Source organism: Oncorhynchus kisutch, linkage group LG29 (genome assembly GCF_002021735.2).
Source record: "Oncorhynchus kisutch isolate 150728-3 linkage group LG29, Okis_V2, whole genome shotgun sequence".
In the NCBI taxonomy this organism is placed as follows: Eukaryota; Metazoa; Chordata; class Actinopteri; order Salmoniformes; family Salmonidae; genus Oncorhynchus; species Oncorhynchus kisutch.
The window spans coordinates 6848530-6870658 of NC_034202.2; the positions used below are offsets into that span (position 1 = coordinate 6848530).

Here is a 22129-nt window from a genome sequence, read left to right on the forward strand (position 1 = left end):
GATCTCACTTCTTGCACAAATAATCACGGGTAAAGCCCAGGTTGCAGTATTGTATTTGCAAGTGTGTGTGTGTAGGCATAAAGCAATGTGTACAGTTGAGGTCAAGTGATAGCCTGAAAGGTAGGTTTGGGAATTGCCAGGAACCTCACGATATTATCACAATACTTGGGTGCCGATACGTATTGCGATTTGTCACGATTCCACACAATGACCTTTTCCACGTTGTTACGTTACAGCCTTTTCTAAAATGTATAACTTTTTTTTTCTCATCAATCTACACACATTACCCCATAATGACAAAGCATAAACAGGTTTTTAGACTTAAAAACATATAGATATATATATAGAAAAATGTATCACATTTACATAAGTATTCAGACCCTTTACCCAGTACTTTGTTGAAGCACCTTTGGCAGCGATTACAGCCTCAAGTCTTCTTGGGTTTGACGCTACAAGCTTGACGCGCCTGTATTTGGGGAGTCCCCCCCCCCCCCCCCCCCCCCCTTTTCTCCCCTGCAGATCCTCTGTCAGATTTGGTATTTTATTAGGATCCCCATTAGCTGTTGCAAAAGCTGCAGCTACTCTTCCTGGGGTCCACACACAAATATCATACCCCCAAAGACATGCTAAATACACCAAATAAAATGCTATTTCCTTAGTATGAGGACATTTTCTATTCTCTTTCCCACTCTGGAGATTCAGTGCCTTTGTTCACACTATTTATGGACTTAAGTCTCTTATACTTTCCTACTAAGCGAGAGACTTGCTTTTGACAAAATTCAACCTGACAAAACATCCCGTTTTTAAAATGTAAACTGACAGTTTGGTGGTCTTATTTGCTGTAGCTACAAAAGGGTGATTATTTATTCACCAAAACTGTAATACATTTTTGCTTATTGTGAAATGTACTCTTTGGGGGGCCTGGCCAGCAGACTTGCTCAATAGGAATTTGCAATGAATAGAGTGTGGGGTGAGGTTCCCAGTGGAAATGCAATTGACTGGTATGGGGGATTGTTTTGAGGATTTTCCTTGACTGCAAATGAAGTTCTCGCTATATTGTAAATAAACATGGAACAGCAAACATGATGGACATTCGGTTCCACCCCCTGTGAACTGTTCAGTACAACATGCCACCAGGGAATTCCAGGGGTGTCTATTTGGCAAGCGCACCTTCCTGAAGTTGTTGACTTGTTGTGCTGGCAAGTCTGCTAGCAGGCCTTAGCTGTTGGCAGTTTCATACTGTATTTGTATTTTGAAATGTGTATTTCAATTACTTTAGTATTTTAATGTACATTTTTACGGCCTGAACTACAATCCAATGTATTTTGTAACAAGATATTTCTGAGAACTGTAATTTGTTTTCAAAAATATATATATTTTTTTGTGCGATTCACAATTTTCTGGCCCCATTTCACCCTGCATTCGTATCAGAAGTCTCATGGCACTATGGTGTGATAAGTGTCTGCTAAATGAACACTTGCAAAGCACACTGGGTATTATTTGAATGAGCTCCACCCCTGAAACAAGGCCTAAAATAATGACCAGTGTGCTTTGGAATTGTTTACGTTATGGTCCTTTTATCAGACACACTTAACCAGAGCGACTGAGTCGGTGCATTCGACTAAGGTAGATAAACAATCACCGACATAGCAAGTGAAATGTTTTTTTTTTACTGTTGATGTTGCAAATGTATTTCGAAATGACTGACTACCTCCAATATATCTGTATTTAATCGTAATACAATACTTTGAAAAAGTGTTTTGGTTTGATATGTTGGTCTTTAGTGTCTTGTATTTGTAACAAGATACATCAAAATATATCTTTGGCCCAGCTCTGAAATATTTAATGTGACAAATAAAACTATAAAATACCGTTTTATAGAAGGTAATGTAAAAATCCAAACTGGTCCGTGAATGAATATCGTTGTAGTTTTTACAGTTTATCACTCAGCCCTAGTCAACACACACAACCCATTGGAACAAATACATAGTTTGGCCCACGCTTCTCAAAGAACCAAATGCACATGCCCTCCTAACAATGGCCTGAGTTTTTCTCCGGGTAAATTTGGGCTGAGACGTGACTGGAATGGTAATGAGCAGACTGGAGAGGGGCCCTCACTTTTCCCTCGGACAAGCCAAAGACGCATGCACAATTCAGAGCCAGCTACAGGGATAGGAGCATTCACTGTTTGTCTCACTCTCTAGTCTCTACCCAAATAGGAACTGCTAAATCTGTCTGCAAAGAGTGCCACTGAGGTATTGGTGCAACATATTTTACATTTGTGTGGATGGATACGTTTAAATATTTCGTAACACCTTATTTTGATACGGAGTCTGTAGAGCATCTACAGATGGACTAAGATTTCAACTATATCTACTATCCGTAGCTCTAACTAGTGATGCACCAATACGACATTTTTGGTCATTACCGATATTTAACCTTTTTGTTGCCTTTTAAGCATTCTAGTACCGTTAAATAGTTACACACACACACACACACACACACACACATGGACGCAGTGGTCTAAGGCACTGCATCTCCGTGCAAGAGGTGTCACTAAACTCCCTGGTTTGAATCCAGGCTGTATCACATCCGGCTGTGATTGCGAGTCCATCTATGTGAATCTAGCCACAATAGTGGACTTTGCGGTTAGCTTTCAAAATAAAAGTACCTCATTGACAGTGATGCAAATGAATACAAATAGTAGAATTATGCCATAATTGAATAGATCATGCTAAACGAGGTTGGAATGTTATATAAAATCAATAAGACAATAATTTGACGACAATCACACTGGATGTATTATACTTTAGACTTGCATTGGGGGCATACTTATTTCACTGTACAGCCTTAACTATGATTGTGTATCAATGAGATCAGTCTATTCAATGACACCCAGAGAACATTAGCATCGTAGCTCTTATTGCTGGACTCTGAAACAACTGAGTTGAGCCACATGTATTGTCATCCTTTGTGTATTGAACACTTCCAGAGGGAAAACAATACTGCATGGATGTTTTGGAGTCTGATAACCCATTGCATTGATCCCCAATCCTTAGGTAAACCTATACACTGCAATATGAATGTCAATACACACAATAGCCTGACTGAGGTGATTTCACAGTCCCGCAATAGGTACAATGCTAATATTTGTGTAAACTCTTCAGTTGTGTTCTGTGCGTGTCACCGAGTAGACTAATACCCCATTTCATTGCTTCACATTCCAACCTTGTTTAACATTATCTAGTCTAAATATGGCATGATTCCACCAATTGTAACCTTCATCGCTTTTAAAGAGGTACTTTTATTTTGAAGGCCAACTGCAAATTCCACTATTGTGCCTAATCCTTATTGTGACTAGCTTCACAACACAACCCGGTCCGGCCGAGCCTCACTAGCCAGCTGAAGCTAGCTGGCTGCTTATAACGATAGCTTTGGGCAACAGGGTTAAGTAGCTGGCTAGCTATTATTTTCATGAACTGAAGTTCAATTTCAATAGGCGAACAACAAGTGGCTAACTAGCTAATACTTACAAGGATTCCTAGTTCATAGCTAAGAATAATGAAATGACTGCTGTTTCTACTGGTCATTGATTTCAGGCTATTGGTGCTAGCTAGGTACCAAGCTAAAGCTAGCTACCACTGAAGTTGCAGTCGAACAAATAATGCATTATTTCCAAGGCCGTATTGTAAACACATCGTTCGTGGCCGGTGTTTGCTTGTTTGCAGACTTTTTTGTACAGCTTTGATCGTGCTACTGATAGAAGTGGTGGTGCTTGGCTTGCACGTGCAAATTCAGAACACACAACATTCTATAATAGAACTGTTATTTGACATGTATCTTTTGACACGTAAAGACCCAAATGGCATTTCATAGTATGTCGTGATGCTATTACTGTGTAACTCTGGTAGGGCAACGTGTACCGGTGCTCGACCAGTCGGCGAAAGCCAACATCACCCACGACAGAGAGCGGTTGATTTTCAAGGGCAATGAATTCTGTTATCTTGGCATTGAGTTGTCTTGCTGAAATGTTGTTACTCTTTCAAATGACTGCTCGACTTGTTGATTGCTCGATACACACAGCAGACATTGTGGGTTAGGTTAGAAATGCTGTGTTGCACGTGTACCGCAACATTTTACATGGCGTCGTTACGTTACGTACCTACCAGCTATAGGTATGCACTAGAGGTCGACCGATTATGATTTTTCAACGCCGATACCGATTATTGGAGGACCAAAAAAGCCGATACCAATTAATCAGCCGATTTTAAAATATATATATAATATTTTTTTTAATAAAATGTATTTGTAATAATGACAATTACGACAATACTGAATGAACACTTATTTGAACTTAATGTAATACATCAATAAAATAAATTTAGCCTCAAGTAGATAATGAAACATGTTCAATTTGGTTTAAATAATGCAAAAACAAAGTGTTGGAGAAGAACGTAAAAGTGCAATATGTGCCATGTAAGAAAGCTAACGTTCCAGTGCCTTGCTCAGAACATGAGAACATATGAAAGCTGGTGGTTCCTTTTAACATGAGTCTTCAATATTCCCAGGTAAGAAGTTTTAGGTTGTAGTAATTATAGGACTATTTCCCTCCTATACCATTTGTATTTCATTAACCTTTGACTATTGGATGTTCTTATAGGCACTTTAGTATTGCCAGTGTAACAGTATAGCTTCCGTTCCTCTCCTCGCTCCTCCCTGGGCTCGAACCAGCAACACAACGACAACAGCCACCACATCGAAGCAGCGTTACCCATGCAGAGCAAGGGAAACAACCACCCCAAGGCTCAGAGCGAGCCATTTCACTTCGGTCACACCAGCCTCATCTCGGGAGTTGATAGATTTGAAGTCATAAACAGCGCAAAGCTTGATGCACAACGAAGAGCTGCTGGCAGAAAGCACGTGTGAAGTGCAAAGTGCTGTTTGAATGAATGTTTACGTGCCTGCTTCTGCCTACCACCGCTCAATCAGATACTTAGATACTTGTATGCTCAGTCAGATTATATGCCACACAGGACACGATAGATAATATCTAGTGATTATGATTGATTGTTTTTTATAAGATAAGTTTAATGCTAGCTAGCAACTTACCTTTGCTTACTGCATTTGCGTAACAGGCAGTCTCCTTGTGGAGTGTAACGAGAGAGAGGCAGGTCGTTATTGCCTTGGACTAGTTAACTGTAAGGTTGCAAGATTGGATCCCCCGAGCTGACAAGGTGAAAATCTGTCTTTCTGCCCCTGAACGAGGCAGTTAACCCACTGTTCCTAGGCCGTCATTGAAAATAAGAATGTGTTCTTAACTGACTTGTCTAGTTAAATAAAGGATAAATGAAGGTGTAAAAAAAATAAAAAAAGATTTTCCGATTTGTTATGAAAACTTGAAATCGGCCCTAATTAATCGGCCCCAATCAATCGGCCCTAATTAATCGGCCCTAATTAATCGGCCATTCCGATTAGTCGGTCAACCTCTAGTATGCACGTCAGCTTTGACATCGGCGTTAAACTAGACTGGGCAGATACCGATGTTGTCATTCTAGCTAATATCGTCCGATTCCAGATATTTTCACTGTTTTATATCGTGCATCCCTAGTAACATCGGTAACCTTTATCGTAACTTTAGCAAGCAGTTGCTTATCAACAAATGGTTGTAGGTTGTACTATCTGTAAATCATCTACCGATGGAAAGTCCAGACTACTCCAAATAAAATGACCAAATATTTAAATAGGCTAATTGTGGCGCTTTCTATCTCTGCTCATGGATGCATGTTGGCCTAGTTGAATACAGTTCATCACCCCAAATCGTTAAAGAATCCTTAGTTGCTACATTTTTTTTACTTGTAAATTTAACGATATACCCATTGATTCTAGAAGAATATAACTTTTATAAATGCTTCATGAGCTTAGTTCAACTGTCATACCCCATCAGAACTCAAAATATAAGCTTGTTTTAGGCCAATGTTTGGAAACAACATGGTTTAAAACTATACATTTGATATCATGGATGGTCAGTCCTTGTACCCATAGCAGAACACTTTATTGTATCAATTAAGGATTCTAGCTTTTAAGTTAGCTCTGCTGTAAACTTAATGAATGATGAGATATTGTACAGCTACAGTAGATTTGTGTGCCTGGCCCATCGGGCTACTTTTTCTGATGACATCATCCACCAATGACACTCTTGAATGTGATATCTGCCCACCCACCCTCTAGTCTCTTAAAGGGCTTGTCTAGTCAGCATGCAGCACTTTGTTGTGAGAGTAGAGCCTTCACTTTTAACTAGCACGCAGTGAGAGACCTAACTTCGCCTTTGTCAATTTTATTCACATTTCAGACAAAACACCAAGAGAAGGTAAGGCTCTGAGTTTCTTCTTTTTGAAATAAGCTCAATACTGTTTGATGAACTTGGTATAATTATTAGCTGAAATGCGTAACTGTTTATGGAAGTTGTTCAATGTGTTCTAGTTAAACCGAACAGTGTTTTAATATGGAACAGTAAAGTGGTCAAAAACCTAAGTGGATTTAGGGATAAACAATCTGTACTGAAGTCTTTCTCTGCACAGTTCCTGTGCTTACGGTAACTGTTTTAGATGAGTCATCTCACAGGGTACGTCGGTCGTCTGTAGCATCAGTGTTTCAGATAAGGAAGTGGGTAATGTTTCCTGCTTTTTGTGGCTTTTAGGGACCGCCTTCCTGTTTGGCCGAGACAAGTTTGTTGAGAGACTAATAGAGTAGGAACTCGACCCTTAAAGTCCAACATCAGACTGCTAGATAAACGATAGTGAGAAAATAGTTGCACACTGTTGGGAGTATAATAGGTCTATAGTGTGCGACTACTAGCGTTAGCGCAATGACATGCTAGCTCCCATAGACTTCCTGTCATTGAGCCAATGACTATCCATTTAAAAGCGTGTCTTGGAAGAATACATGCATACATACAGTTGATGTCAGAAGTTTACATACGTTTAAACTTTTCACAATTCCTGACATTTAATCCTAGTAAAAATTCCCTGTCTTAGGTCAGTTAGGATCACCACTTTATTTTTAGAATGTGAAATGTCAGAATAATAGTGATTTTATTTCAGCTTTTATTTCTTTCATATTCCCAGTGGGTCAGAAGTTTACATGCACTCAATTAGTGTTTGGTAGCATTGCCTTTTAAAGGGTTTAACTTGGGTCAAACATTTCTGGTAGCCTTCCACAAGCTTCCCACAATAAGTTGGGTGAATTTTGACCAATTCCTCCTGACAGAGCTGGTGTAACTGAGTCAGGTTTGTAGGCCTCCTTGCTCGCACACGCTTTTTCATTTCTGCCCACAAATGTTCTATAGGATTGAGGTCAGGGCTTTGTGATGGCCACTCCAATACCTTGACTTTGTTGTCCTTAAGCCATTTTGCCACAACTTTGGAAGTATGCTTGGGGTTATTGACCATTTGGAAGACCCATTTGCGACCAAGCTTTAACTTCCTGACTGATGTCTTGATGTTGCTTCAATATATTCACAATTTTCCTACCTCATGATGCCATCTATTTTGTGAAGTACACCAGTCCCTCCTGCAGCAAAGCACCCCCACAACACGATGCTGCCACCCCCGTGCTTCACGGTTGGGATGTTCTTCGGCTTGCAAGGCCCCCCCTTTTTCCTCCAAACATAACGATGGTCATTATGGCCAAACCGTTCTATTTTTGTTTCATCAGACCAGAGGACATTTCTCCAAAAAGTACCATCTTTGTCCCCATGTGTAGTTGTAAACCGTAGTTTGGCTTTTTTATGGTGGTTTTGGAGCAGTGGCTTCTTCCTTGCTGAGCGACCTTTCAGGTTATGTCGATATAGGACTTGTTTTACTGTGGATATGGATACTTTTGTACCTGTTTCCTCCAGCATCTTCACAAGGTCCTTTGCTGCTGTTCTGGGATTGGTTTGCACTTTTGGCACAAGTACGTTCATCTCTAGGAGATAGAACACATCTCCTTCCTGAGCAGTATGATGGCTGAGTGGTCCCATGGTGTTTATACTTGTGTACTATTGTTTGTACAGATGAATGCGGTACCCTTTGCTCCCAAGGATGAACCAGACTTGTGGAGGTCTCCAATTTTTTTTTCTTAGGTCGTGGCTGATTTTTTTGGGGGGGGGGATTTTCCCATGATGTCAAGCAAAGAGGCACTGAGTTTGAAGGTAGGCATTGAAATACATCCACAGGTACACCTCCAATTGACTCAAATTATGTCAATTAGCCTATCAGAAGCTTCTAAAGCCATGACACAATTTTCTGGATTTATCCAAGCTCTGTTTTAAAGGCAGTGAACTCAATGTATGTCAACTTCTCACCCACTGGAATTGTGATGCAGTGAAATAATCTGTCTGTAAACAATTGTTGGAAAAATTACTTGTCATGCACAAAGTAGATGTCCTAACCGACTTGCCAAAACTATAGTTTGTGAACAAGAAATTTGTGGCGTGGTTGAAAAACAAGTTTTAATGACTCCAACCTAAGTGTATGTAAACTTCCGACTTCAACTGTATACACGCACACACAGTACCAGTCAAAAGTTTGGACACCTATTCAAGGGTTTTTCTACGTTGTAGAATACTAGTGAAGACCTCAACTATGAAATGGCACATGGAATCATGTAGTAACCAAGAAAGTGTTAAACAAAATATATTAAAGATTCTTCCACGTATCCTCCCTTTGCCTTGACAGCTTTGCACACTCTCGGCATTCTCTCAACCAGCTTCATGAGAAATGCTTTTCCAGCATTCTTGGGGTTCCCACATATGCTGAGCACTTGTTGGCTGCTTTTCCTTCACGCTAAAAGTCCAACTCACCCCAAACCATCTCAATTGGGTTGAGGTGCGGTGATTGAGGAGGCCAGGTCATCTGATGCAACACTCCATTACTCTCAGTCTTGGTCAAATAGCCCTTACACAGCCTGGAGGTATGTTGAGTCGTTGTCCTGTTGAAAAACAAATTATAGTCCTACTAAGCGCAAACCAAATGGCATGGTGTATCGCTGCAGAATGATGTGGTAGCTATGCTGGTTAAGTGTGCATTGAATTCTAAATAAATCACTTAGTGTCACCAGCAACCCCCTCACACCACCACCTCCATGCTTCACGGTGGGAACCTCACATACAGAGATCATCCGCGTCTCACAAAGACACGGCGGTTGCAACCAAAAATCTCAAATTTGGACTCCTCAGGCCAAAGGATAGATTTCCAACGGTCTAATGTCCATTGCTCGTGTTTCTTGGCCCAAGCAAGTCTCGTATTGGTGTCCTTTAGTAGTGGTTTCTTTGCTATTTCACCAGTCTTCTCTGAACAGTTGTCTGTTACTTGAACTCTGAAGCATTTATTTGAGCTGCAGCAGAGGTAACTCTCGGTCTTCCTTTCCTGTGGCGGTTCTCATGAGAGCCAGCTTCACCATAGAGCTTGATGGCTTTTGCGACTGCACTTGAAATAACTTTCAAAGTTCTTGAAATGTTCAGCATTGACTGACCTTCATGTCTTAAAGTAATGATGGACTGTCATTCTCTCTGCTTATTTGATTTGCTCTTGCCATAATATGGTATTTTAGCCATATTTGTTATCTTCTGTATACACAACTGATTGGCTCAAACACATTAAGGAAAGACACATTAAGGAAAGATATTTAAAATACAGAAATAGTCATGTCTGCGCCCTGCATACGAACATTTTACAACCAAGTAAAGGAATTATAAAAGTCAGAAATAGTGATAAAATAAATCACTTACCTTAGATCTTCATATGGTTGCAGTCACAAAGAGTACCAGCTACACAATAAGTGTTGGTTTCGTTCGATAAAGCCCCTCTTTTATATCCCAAAAACTCTTGTTGGCGTGTTTTGTTCAGTAATCCACAGGCTCAAAGGCTCTCTCAACATGCAGACGAATTCATCCTAATAGTACCGGCAAAGTTTGTTGAAACAGGTCAAACAATGTTTATAATTAATCGTCAGGTTGTCAATTATCTAAATAATCGATAATATTTCAACCGGACAATGGCTTATTCAAAAGAAAGGAAAAACAACGAAGGGAGTGCAAATCGGTCATGCGTGCAAATCAGCTCTGCGTTCTTCCTCAGTCCACTGAGAGAAAGGTCTCATGCTTCTTCAGTTTTCAGAAAACAAGCCTGTAATGATGTCTAAAGTTTTACATCTAGTGGATTCCATAGGAACTGCAATCTGGGTCCTAAACCATTAGAAACTCTATAGGCATTCAATTGAAAAGTACGCACATCAAAAGAATCCCACTTCCTGGATGGATTTTCCTCATATCAGTTCTGTTATAGTCAGACATTATTTTAACAGTTTTGGAAACTTTAGTTTTCTATCCAAATCTACCAATTATATGCATATCCTAGCTTCTGGGCCTGAGTAACAGGCCGTTTACTTTGGGCAAGCTTCTCATCCAGATGTTGAAATACTGTTAACTGAAATGCATTCCAGGTGACTACCTCATGAAGCTGGTTGAGAGAATGCCAAGAGTGTGCAAAGCTGTCATCAAGGTAAAGGGTGGCTACTTTGAAGAATGTAAAATAGATTTTGATTTAACACTTTTTTGGTTACTACATGATTCTATGTGTTATTTCATAGTTTTGATGTCTTCACTTTCATTCTACAATGTAGAAAATGGTAAATAAAGAAACCCTTGAATGAGTAGCTGTCAACTTTTGACTGGTACTGAATCTTATTTCAATTACAGCAGTAATTGCAGCAGTGGCAACAATTTAGCAGCGGTGGGCTAAGGGAATATAGGGGAAACACTGGAACTGCATCTTGAGTAGTCTTTTAAAATCTTTACTTGAAAAATTACCAGTCAGGCAACAATGTCTAATTATGACTCTTAACTTTCTGAAATGATTAACTGACAAAACAGAAGATAGTGAATTGATTAACCCCCACACACACTGAGCTTTGCTGAGCTAATGATAGGATAAGGTAGGAAGCAGTGGACTCCAGGCTCCCTAAATCAGGCCAAATACCATATAGATCAGCAGTATATGGGAGCTGCCAGGAGTCTATAACGGGGTCCGTGAACACTATAGCTGATGGGGTTGTTTGTATTTATTATGAAACCCATTAGCTGCTGCCAAGGCCACAGCTTGTTGCTGTGGTCCAGCAAAATTAAGGCAGTTATGAATGTATTGTAATGTTGTTTTTTAAAATTGTATAACAGATTTCACAACACACTGTGTTCCCTCAGGCCCCTAATCTACTACCACTTATTCACAACACACTGTGTTCCCTCAGGCCCCTAATCTACTACCACTTATTCACAACACACTGTGTTCCCTCAGGCCCCTAATCTACTACCACTTATTCACAACACACTGTGTTCCCTCAGGCCCCTAATCTACTACCACTTATTCACAACACACTATGTGCCCTCAGGCCCCTAATCTACTACCACTTATTAAACAACACACTGTGTGCCCTCAGGCCCCTAATCTACTACCACTTATTCACAACACACTGTGTGCCCTCAGGCCCCTAATCTACTACCACTTATTCACAACACACTGTGTGCCCTCAGGCCCCTAATCTACTACCACTTATTCACAACACACTGTGTTCCCTCAGGCCCCTAATCTACTACCACTTATTCACAACACACTGTGTGCCCTCAGGCCCCTAATCTACTACCACTTATTCACAACACACTGTGTGCCCTCAGGCCCCTAATCTACTACCACTTATTCACAACACACTGTGTGCCCTCAGGCCCCTAATCTACTACCACTTATTCACAACACACTGTGTGCCCTCAGGCCCCTAATCTACTACCACTTATTCACAACACACTGTGTGCCCTCAGGCCCCTAATCTACTACCACTTATTCACAACACACTGTGTGCCCTCAGGCCCCTAATCTACTACCACTTATTCACAACACACTGTGTGCCCTCAGGCCCCTAATCTACTACCACTTATTCACAACACACTGTGTGCCCTCAGGCCCCTAATCTACTACCACTTATTCACAACACACTGTGTGCCCTCAGGCCCCTAATCTACTACCACTTATTCACAACACACTGTGTGCCCTCAGGCCCCTAATCTACTACCATTTATTCACAACACACTGTGTGCCCTCAGGCCCCTAATCTACTACCACTTATTCACAACACACTGTGTGCCCTCAGGCCCCTAATCTACTACCACTTATTCACAACACACTGTGTGCCCTCAGGCCCCTAATCTACTACCACTTATTCACAACACACTGTGTGCCCTCAGGCCCCTAATCTACTACCACTTATTCACAACACACTGTGTGCCCTCAGGCCCCTAATCTACTACCACTTATTCACAACACACTGTGTGCCCTCAGGCCCCTAATCTACTACCACTTATTCACAACACACTGTGTGCCCTCAGGCCCCTAATCTACTACCACCTATTCACAACACAAAATCCATGTGTACTAGTGTGTGTGTGTGTATAGTCCGCATGTTATTGTGTTTTTATGCATGTGTCTGTGTTGCTTCACATTCCCCGCTGTTCCATAAGGTGGATTTTTTTTTTTATATCTAATTTTACTGCTTGCGTGATTTACTTGATGTGGAACAGAGTTCCACGTAGTCATGGCTCTATGTGGTGCTGTGCGCCTTCCATAGTCTGTTCTGGACTTGGGGACTGTGAAGAGACCTCTGGTGGCATGTCTTGTGGGGTATGCATGGGTGTCTGTGTGCCAGGAGTTCAAACAGACAGCTCGGTGCATTCAACATGTCAATACCTCACACAAATACAAGTAGTGATGAAGTCAATCTCTCCTCCACTTTGAGCCAGGAGAGATTGACATGAATATTAATGTTCGCTATCGGTGTACATCCAAGGGCCAGCCGTGCTGCCCTGTTCTGAGCCAATGGCAAAGTCCCTCTTTGTGGCACCTGATCAAACGACTGAACAGTAGTCCAGGTGCGTTGAAACTAGAGCCTGTAGGACCTGCCCTGTTCATAATGTTGTTCAGAAGTTGGAGTAGCACTTTATGGACAGACTTCTCCCCATCCTAGCTACGGTTTAATCAATGTTTTGACCATGACAGTTTACAATCCAGGGTTACTTCAAGCAATTTAGTCTCCTCAACTTGCTCAATTTTCACCTTATTCATTACAAGATTTAGTTGTAGTTTAGCGTTTAGTGAAGGATTTGTCCCAAATACACATTTTGTGTTTTTGAAATATTTAGGACAAATGTATTCCTTGCCACCCATTCTGAAACTAACTGCAGCTCTTTGTTAAGTGTTGCAGTCATTTCAGTTGCTGTGGTAACTGACGTGTATAGTGTTGAGTCATCCGCATACATAGACACTCTGGCTTTACTCAAAGCCAGTGGCAGGTCATTAGTAAAGATTGAAAAAAGTAAAGGACCTAAACAGCTACCCTGGGAAATTCCTGATTCAACCTGGATTATGTTGGAGAGTCTTCCACTAAAGAACACCCTCTGTGTTCTGTTAGGCAGGTAACTCTTTATCTACATTATAGCAGGGGGTGTAAAGCCATAACACCCTCTGTGTTCTGTTAGGCAGGTAACTCTTTATCTACAATATAGCAGGGGGTGTAAAGCCATAACACCCTCTGTGTTCTGTTAGGCAGGTAACTCTTTATCCACAATATAGCAGGGGGTGTAAAGCCATAACACCCTCTGTGTTCTGTTAGGCAGGTAACTCTTTATCCACAGTATAGCAGGGGGTGTAAAGCCATAACACCCTCTGTGTTCTGTTAGGCAGGTAACTCTTTATCCACAATATAGCAGGGCGTGTAAAGCCATAACACCCTCTGTGTTCTGTTAGGCAGGTAACTCTTTATCCACAATATAGCAGGGGGTGTAAAGCCATAACACCCTCTGTGTTCTGTTAGGCAGGTAACTCTTTATCCACAATATAGCAGGGGGTGTAAAGCCATAACACCCTCTGTGTTCTGTTAGGCAGGTAACTCTTTATCCACAATATAGCAGGGGGTGTAAAGCCATAACACCCTCTGTGTTCTGTTAGGCAGGTAACTCTTTATCCACAATATAGCAGGGGGTGTAAAGCCATAACACCCTCTGTGTTCTGTTAGACAGGTAACTCTTTATCCACAATATAGCAGGGGGTGTAAAGCCATAACACCCTCTGTGTTCTGTTAGGCAGGTAACTCTTTATCCACAATATAGCAGGGGGTGTAAAGCCATAACACCCTCTGTGTTCTGTTAGACAGGTAACTCTTTATCCACAATATAGCAGGGGGTGTAAAGCCATAACACCCTCTGTGTTCTGTTAGGCAGGTAACTCTTTATCCACAATATAGCAGGGGGTGTAAAGCCATAACACCCTCTGTGTTCTGTTAGGCAGGTAACTCTTTATCCACAGTATAGCAGGGGTGTAAAGCCATAACACCCTCTGTGTTCTGTTAGACAGGTAACTCTTTATCTACAATATAGCAGGGGGTGTAAAGCCATAACACCCTCTGTGTTCTGTTAGACAGGTAACTCTTTATCTACAATAGGAGGGGGTGTAAAGCCATAACACCCTCTGTGTTCTGTTAGACAGGTAACTCTTTATCCACATTATAGCAGGGGGTGTAAAGCCATAACACCCTCTGTGTTCTGTTAGACAGGTAACTCTTTATCTACAGTATAGCAGGGGGTGTAAAGCCATAACACCCTCTGTGTTCTGTTAGACAGGTAACTCTTTATCCACAGTATAGCAGGGGGTGTAAAGCCATAACACCCTCTGTGTTCTGTTAGGCAGGTAACTCTTTATCCACAATATAGCAGGGGGTGTAAAGCCATAACACCCTCTGTGTTCTGTTAGGCAGGTAACTCTTTATCCACAATATAGCAGTGTGTTCTGTTAGACAGGTAACTCTTTATCTACATTATAGCAGGGGGTGTAAAGCCATAACACAGGTTTTTCCAGCAGCAGACTATGATCAATAATGTCTATAGTGACACTGAAGTCTTACAAAACAGCCCCCACAATCTTTTTATCAATTTCTCTCAGCCAGTAATTTGTGTAAGTGCTGTGCTTGTTGAGTGTTCTTCCCTATAAGAGTGCTGAAAGTCTGTCAGTTTGTTTACTGTAAAATAGCATTGTATCTGGTCAAACACAAATTTTTTTCCAAAACTTTACTACGGGTTGGTAACAGGCTGATTGGTCAGCTATTTGAGCCAGTGAAGGGGACTTTACTATCCTTTACTAGGTAAGTTAATGACTTTTGCTTCCTTCCAGGCCTGAGGATGCACACTTTCCAGTAGGCTTAAATTGAAGATTTGGCAAATAGGAGTGGCAATATTGTCCGCTTATATTCTCACTAATTTTCCATCCAAGTTGTCAGACCCCGGTGGCTTGTCATTGTTGATAGACAACGTTTTTTGGGGGGGTGCTCCAAATATTTTTACTATTGTTCTTATGCATGCATCTGTCTTTAATAGTGTATTAACTACTTTTAAAAATGTCAGTTTAGTCACATGATTTCTCAATTTGCAGTACGTTTGCCAATCGGTTATACAGCCAGACCTATTTGCCATCTCTTTTGCCACATTCCTCTCAACTGGAGGTCGACCGCAATATGATTTTTCCATACCGATTTATTGGAGGGCCCAAAAAAAAGCCGATACCGATTTAATTGGTCGATTTAATTTATTTGTAATAATGACAATTACAACAATACTGAATGAACACTTATTTTAACTTAATATAATACATCAATAAAATCAAGTTAGCCTCAAATAAATAATGAAACATGTTCAATTTGGTTTAAATAACGCAAAAACAAAGTGTTGGAGAAGAAAGTAAAAGTGCAATATGTGCCATGTAAGAGAGCTAAAGTTTCAGTTCCTTGCTCAGAACATGAGAACATATGAAAACTGGTGGTTCCTTTTAACATGAGTCTTCAATATTCCCAGGTAAGAAGTTTTAGGTTGTAGTTATTGGAATTATAGGACTATTTATCTCAATACCATTTGTATTTCATTAACCTTTGACTATTCGATGTTCTTATAGGCACTTTAGTATTAACAGTGTAGCTTCCGTCCCTCTCCTCGCTCCTACCTGTGCTCGAACCAGGAACACAACGACAACTGCCTGCCTAGAAGCAGCGTTACCCATCGCGCCACAAAAGCCGCGACCCTTGCAAAGCAAGGGGAACAACCATTCCAAGTCTCCAAAGCGAGTGACGTTTGAAACGCTATTAGCGCACACCCCGCTAACTAGCTAGCCATTTCACATCGGTTACACGAGCCTAATCTCGGGAGTTGATAGGCTTGAAGTTATAAACAGCTGCTGGCAAATGCACGAAAGTGCTGTTTGAATTAATGCTTACGAGCCTGCTGGTGCCTACCATCGCTCAGTCAGACTGCTCTATCAAATCATACTTAGTTATAACATGATAACACACAGAAATATGAGCCTTGCGTCATTAATATGGTCGAATCCGGAAACTATCATCTCGAAAACAAAACGTTTATTCTTTCAGTGAATTACGGAACCGTGCCGTATTTAATCTAACGGGTGGCATCCATAAGTCTAAATATTCCTGTTACTTTGCACAACCTTCAATATTATGTAAAATTCTGGCAAATTAGGCAGCCCAAACTGTTGCATATACACTGACTCTGCGTGCAATGAACGCAAGAGAAGTGACACAATTTCACCTGGTTAATATTGCCTGCTAACCTGGATTTCTTTTAGCTAAATATGCAGGTTTAAAAATATATACTTCTGTGTATTGATTTTAAGAAAGGCATTGATGTCTATGGTTATGTACACATTGGAGCAACGATACGCACCGCATCAATTATATGCAACGCAGGACACGCTAGATAAACTAGTAATATCATCAACCATGTGTAGTTAACTAGTGATTATGATTGATTGTTTTTTCTAAGATAAGTTTAATGCTAGCTAGCAACTTACCTTGGCTTACTGCATTCGCGTAACAGGCAGGCTCCTTGTGGAGTGCAATGAGAGGCAGGTGGTTAGAGCTTTGCACTAGTTAACTGTAAAGTTTGCAAGTTTGAATCCCTCGAGCTGACAATGTAAAAGTCTGTCGTTCTGCCGCTGAACGAGGCAGTTAACCCACCGTTCCTAGGCCGTCATTGAAATTAAGAATATGTTCTTAACTGAATTACAGTTAAATAAAGATTAAATAAAGGTGTAAAAAATACATTTAAAAATACATGTTTTTTTTTAATCGGCCAAATCGGTGTCCAAAAATACCGATTTTCCGATTTGTTATGAAACCTTGAAATCGGCCCTAATTAATCGGCCATTCCGATTAATCAGTCGACCTTTACTCTCAACCATAGTTTTTCAATTCCTTATCAATCCTTGGGGATTTAACAGTTTCTAGTAATTTTCTTAAAGGGTGCATGCTTATTAGTAACTGGGATAAGCAATGTCATGAATGTGTCAAGTGCAGCGTCTGGTTGCTCCTCATTACACACCACGGACCAGCAAATATTCTTTACATCAACAACCATAGGAATCGCAAACCAAACTTGTCGCATTTCCCTCCTATCATCAAGCTGCCCCTCCCCCAGGCAGACCAGTCCTCCTCCAGTCTCCCACCGTCACCAGTCTGCTCCTCTCAGGTCAGCCGTGAAACAGTCAGCCCACCCAGAAGATGTCCATTCTCTAGTACAAAATCACTTCTAGAGGCCCTTGGATCCCTGAGAGAGAAGAGGAGTGAACGGATTACCCTCCACCACGTCACATCCGTCCTACCAGAGAAGGGGGCTGGGCTAGAGAGTAGCAGAGCGAGAGAACGAGCTCCAGCAAGAGAACAGAAGTGCGCACACCGAGCTAGAGCGGCAGCCCCAGTGAGCGCGAGAGAGAAGCGTCTGTAATCCACCCCCCACGCCTCCAGTGATCATGTGTCAGAACAGGAGCCTTCAGCGGGCGGCAGCGCATAGCTCAGGGAAATGGTGAGATGCTGCAGGTCTTTGCATAGCCCTCCGTCTTGCTACAATCTCCACAGAGTTAGGGTTGATGTGCGCCGGCTCCGGACGATCAGCTCCACAGGAGCTGCCGGGGAGCAGGGGGGAGGCAACGACGGCAACGTCTCAGGCCACGGGGCCCAAGCACTCAGCCACAGGAACCGATTCAGGTATGCTGAGAGCGGGAGAGAATGAGAGCGAGAACAAGCGATGAATGACCACAGGATGCCTTAGCATGTGTATAACATGCTTGTTAGACATGACAGACAGGAGCGAATGGTTTTCAGCCTATAAAGTGATTGTTTACAGTATGTGAGAGATGGATTAAAGGCGAGTGAGAGGGATGACCAGAGCGAGCATGGAGGGGATGATTAATGTAATGTTCTGCTGTGAGATTGAAGCTCTAGCAGTTATGGTTTGTGAGTGTGGGGTTGTGTGCACTTCGTGTTGAGCTGCTACATGAGAAGAGCGACGACCATGAGCCGAGGGCCTGAATATTGAGTGGTCACAGTCGGTCCGCTCTCCCAAAGCCCCGTCTTTCTCGATCTTTCTCTCGCTCTCTCTCTCGCTCTCTCTCTCTCTCTGTTCCAGGCAGCACAAAGCCTCTGTTTGGCCTAATTGCAGCGTAATGCCCTTAAGCCCCATCCAGGCAGGCCAGTCTAAGGAGGAACAATGTATCTGTGCCAGGCCAAGGCCAGCCTTACCCAGCCAACCTCTGAAGTGGGTCTGAAAGAAGTGACGGATAGATGGAGTTTTAGAGATCTCTGTGGCGGCTGAGAGACTCTGTTGATGTAGATAGAGCGAAGCAGGAGAGAGAGAATGCTATGCAGCCAGTGATTGGCTAATATGTGCCTGCATTGAAGAGGGGGGGGGGGGGGGGGTGCTGTTGGAGCCTGCGTTTTGTGTGGTGGAGGGAGACTGGATAGCCGGGAAATAAAACTATTACAGAAGTGTATTCTTTACGTTTATGTGGTTGGCTGGGATATTTAAGCTATACTTTGTGATTGCTGAAACCAAGGTGCATGACAGGCTACGGTAAATAATAATTAAATGATACTGCACTGGTTGACTTGTATGAGAATTGAGATTCAATTACATCAAATTAACAACTTTCAGGGTCATTTCCATGTAAAAGGACCCAGGAGTACCAATTTAAAGTTCATAGGAGCATGTCAGATTAGGTGTCAAATGTAAGATTTTTTAAAATTATTATTATTTATTTTTTAAACTATTTTCCATCATAAATATTAGGATTATGTAAAGGCTTTGATTTCTGGTCAAACAGATGGAAAAGTGTCTTTAGAAACCTTAAAAGTGTCTTTAGAAACCTTACTTTTTAGTAGATGTTATTAGAAATACATCATTTTGAAGTAAAGGCCCCTGCCAATTAATATCAACACATTTAGTTTAGGAGTAATCTTTCTCCCTTCTGTAAGTTTTAAGAAACATTTCATAGTGCCTTGAAATTCCATTACCAAAAACCCACACACACTACATGACCAAAAGTATGTGGACACCTGCTTGTCGAACATCTCATTCCAAAATCATGGGCATTAATATGGAGTCGGTCCCCCCTTTGCTCCTAGAACAGCCTCCACTCTTCTGGGAAGGTTGTCCACTAGATGTTGGAGCACTGTTGCAGGGACTTGCTTCCATTCAGCCACGAGCATTAGTGAGGTCAGGCACTGATGTTAGGTGATTAGGCCTGGTTCGCAGTCGGTGTTCCAATTCATCCCAAAGGTGTTCAATGGGATTGAGGTAAGGGCTTTGTGCAGGCCAGTCTAGTTCTTCCACACTGATTTCATCAAACCATTTATATTTTTGTCCTCGCTTTGTTCACAGGGGCATTGTCATGCTGAAACAGAAAAGGCCTTCCCCAAACTGTTGCCACAAAGTTGGAAGCACGAAATTGTCCAGAATGTCATTGTATGCTGTAGCATTAAGATTTCCCTTGCCCTAACCCTAACTGTGGAAAAACAGCCCCAGTCCATTATTCCTCCTCCACCAAACTTTACAGTTGGCACTGTGCATTCGGGCAGGTAGCGTTCACCTGGCAATCGCCAAACCCAGATTTGTCCGTCTGACAGCCAGATGGTGAAGCGTGATTCATAACTCCAGAGAACGTGTTTCCACTGTTCGAGAATTCAATGGCGGACAGTTTTACACCACCCCAGCCGACGCTTGGCATTGGGATCTTAGGAGATCTTAGGCTTTTGTTCGGCTGCTCGGCCATGGAAACCCATTTCATGAAGCTCCCGACGAACAGTGCTTCCAGAGGCAGTTTGGAATTCGGTAGTGTCTTGCAACCGAGGACAGACTTTTTCTACACGCTTCAGCATTCGGCAGCCCCGTTCTGTGAACTTGTGTGGCCTACCACCTCGTTGCTGAGCCGTTGTTACTCCTAGACATTTCCACTTCACAATAACAACAGTTACAGTTGACCGGGGCAGAACTGTTACAGTGCCACGCTTTAATGTCAGTGAGCTTTTCAGTAAGGCTGTTCTACTACTGACAATAAACAGTTTGTTTATGGAGATTGCATGGCGGTGTGCTCAATTTTTATACACCTGTCAGCAACGGGTGTGGCTGAAGTAGCTGAAGCTAGAAATTTTAAGGGGTGTCCACATACGTTTGTGTGTGTGTGTAGTGTGTCTTTTAAGATATATTCTAATTTCTCTTCCTCATGTGGGAGGATAATGAACGTTTACAGAAGTATACAGACGTAACAAGTGAAGGAAGTTCTGTCAATTACTTGGTGTTTTTACTTATCAATTTTGTTGATGAATTAAGTGAACTCTAAATTCCGCAATTGAATTGGCTACAATGGAAAATCATAGTCACACCACAGTTTGGTTCACAAGTTTGGACAGTACAATACAGTAAAGAAAAGCAGCGTAGAGTACAATACTGTATTTAAAAGTTCAGTAGAGCACACTAGAGTTGTACTGAACTATACTCTGATGTACTTTGATGTTTAACTTGTGAAACATGTAGGTTGGTGTCTGTGGGGGGGGGGAATCCACTTCACTTACTGTAGTTCGAAATAAGAATTTGTTCTTAACTGACATGCCTAGTTAAATAAAGGTCAAATAAACTGTAGTTCATTAAATGCAATGTGTCATGTCATAGCTCACACCCCATTCTTTTGTCATTTTATCTTTTGAATGTTAATTTGGAGCAGTTATTGGAAACCATGGACATATTTTTTTTTTTTATCCAACTTTGCATCTGCAGAGTTATTCTGTTTTTAGTTTTTTTTTTATTGTTTTTGTAAAATGTTTTATAAATTGTTAAAAGTAGTCCTTGTGCATAGAGTTGTATGGTTTTGTGAAACTTTTTGTAAATCAATGGTATTTGTTTGGCATACATTTTTTAAAAAGTGAGAAATCTGAGTCTCAGTGCAATTCCGTTATCGTGGAATTGCCCTAAATCTATATTAGCGCCATTAGCTGGTATCTAATTATAGGCTGTGTACCCGGCCAGGCTCTGTAGTAAACCTTGCTTTCCTGTTTTTAGAGCTTAGAGAGGATGAGTGGCCCAGTCTAACGCTCTGCAGTCCAAACTAGGCCAGCCAGCGGTGACTATGAGGAGAGCAGTCGCTATCTCCAGTACACTAGGCACCATACAGCAGTGTGCCTCAGTGGAAGTAATCCCGTACCCAGCTACCATGGAGCCAAAGTAATCAGAGATGAGATTTTCCCTGATGAATCAGGAATTTCATTCCAGTTTTCCAGAATGGGGTGATCTTAAATCGCTGTGGATCATTCAGATGTGTTTAACGATAGCCTTTTCTTTCATGACTGCCGTGCTGTGGTCATCAAACCCTTGAGAAATTACACAGTAAAATGTGGTGGGGTGTGCGGCTCTCTGTGCGGACCCACTGAACCTCACAGCTCCACATGCTGCTCCGGATCTATAGGCCATCCTCCGATACATGTGTATTCAGATAGTGGAACAATATGGGCAGTGTTGTGTCTGAACGGCTGTGCTGGGAGACGATCACTCATTACTGGCAGCAGTTTCACAAAGGGGGCATCAACACCAGCCTGTGAAGCACCATTCAATTGATCCGATTCAACGCAGAGGCCAAACGGGTCTATAATAACACAGGGATTAATATAGACGCCACAGGAGATGACCAATGCAACCTACTGTATGCCAGTGATTGTGGCG

The 22129-nt window shown here is 41.8% G+C and overlaps 1 protein-coding gene across 9 annotated transcripts in view; it reads left to right on the forward strand.

Annotated features, from left to right (window-relative positions):
- pisd (phosphatidylserine decarboxylase) overlaps positions 1 to 22129 on the forward strand; it is a 44770-nt gene that overhangs the window by 6819 nt on the left and 15822 nt on the right. The window contains exon 1 of one of the 9 annotated variants that reach the window (XM_020465390.2): positions 6232 to 6367. The exons of 7 other annotated variants lie outside the window; for them this stretch is intronic. Coding sequence is in view for 1 of the 2 variants with exons in the window: in XM_020465386.2 (XP_020320975.1) it covers positions 17942 to 18126 (185 nt within the window). In the remaining variant the exon portion in view is untranslated. Of the gene's footprint in view, positions 1 to 6231; positions 6368 to 17573; positions 18127 to 22129 lie in introns of those variants that run through there. One more of the 9 variants, XM_020465386.2, reaches the window with a different exon arrangement.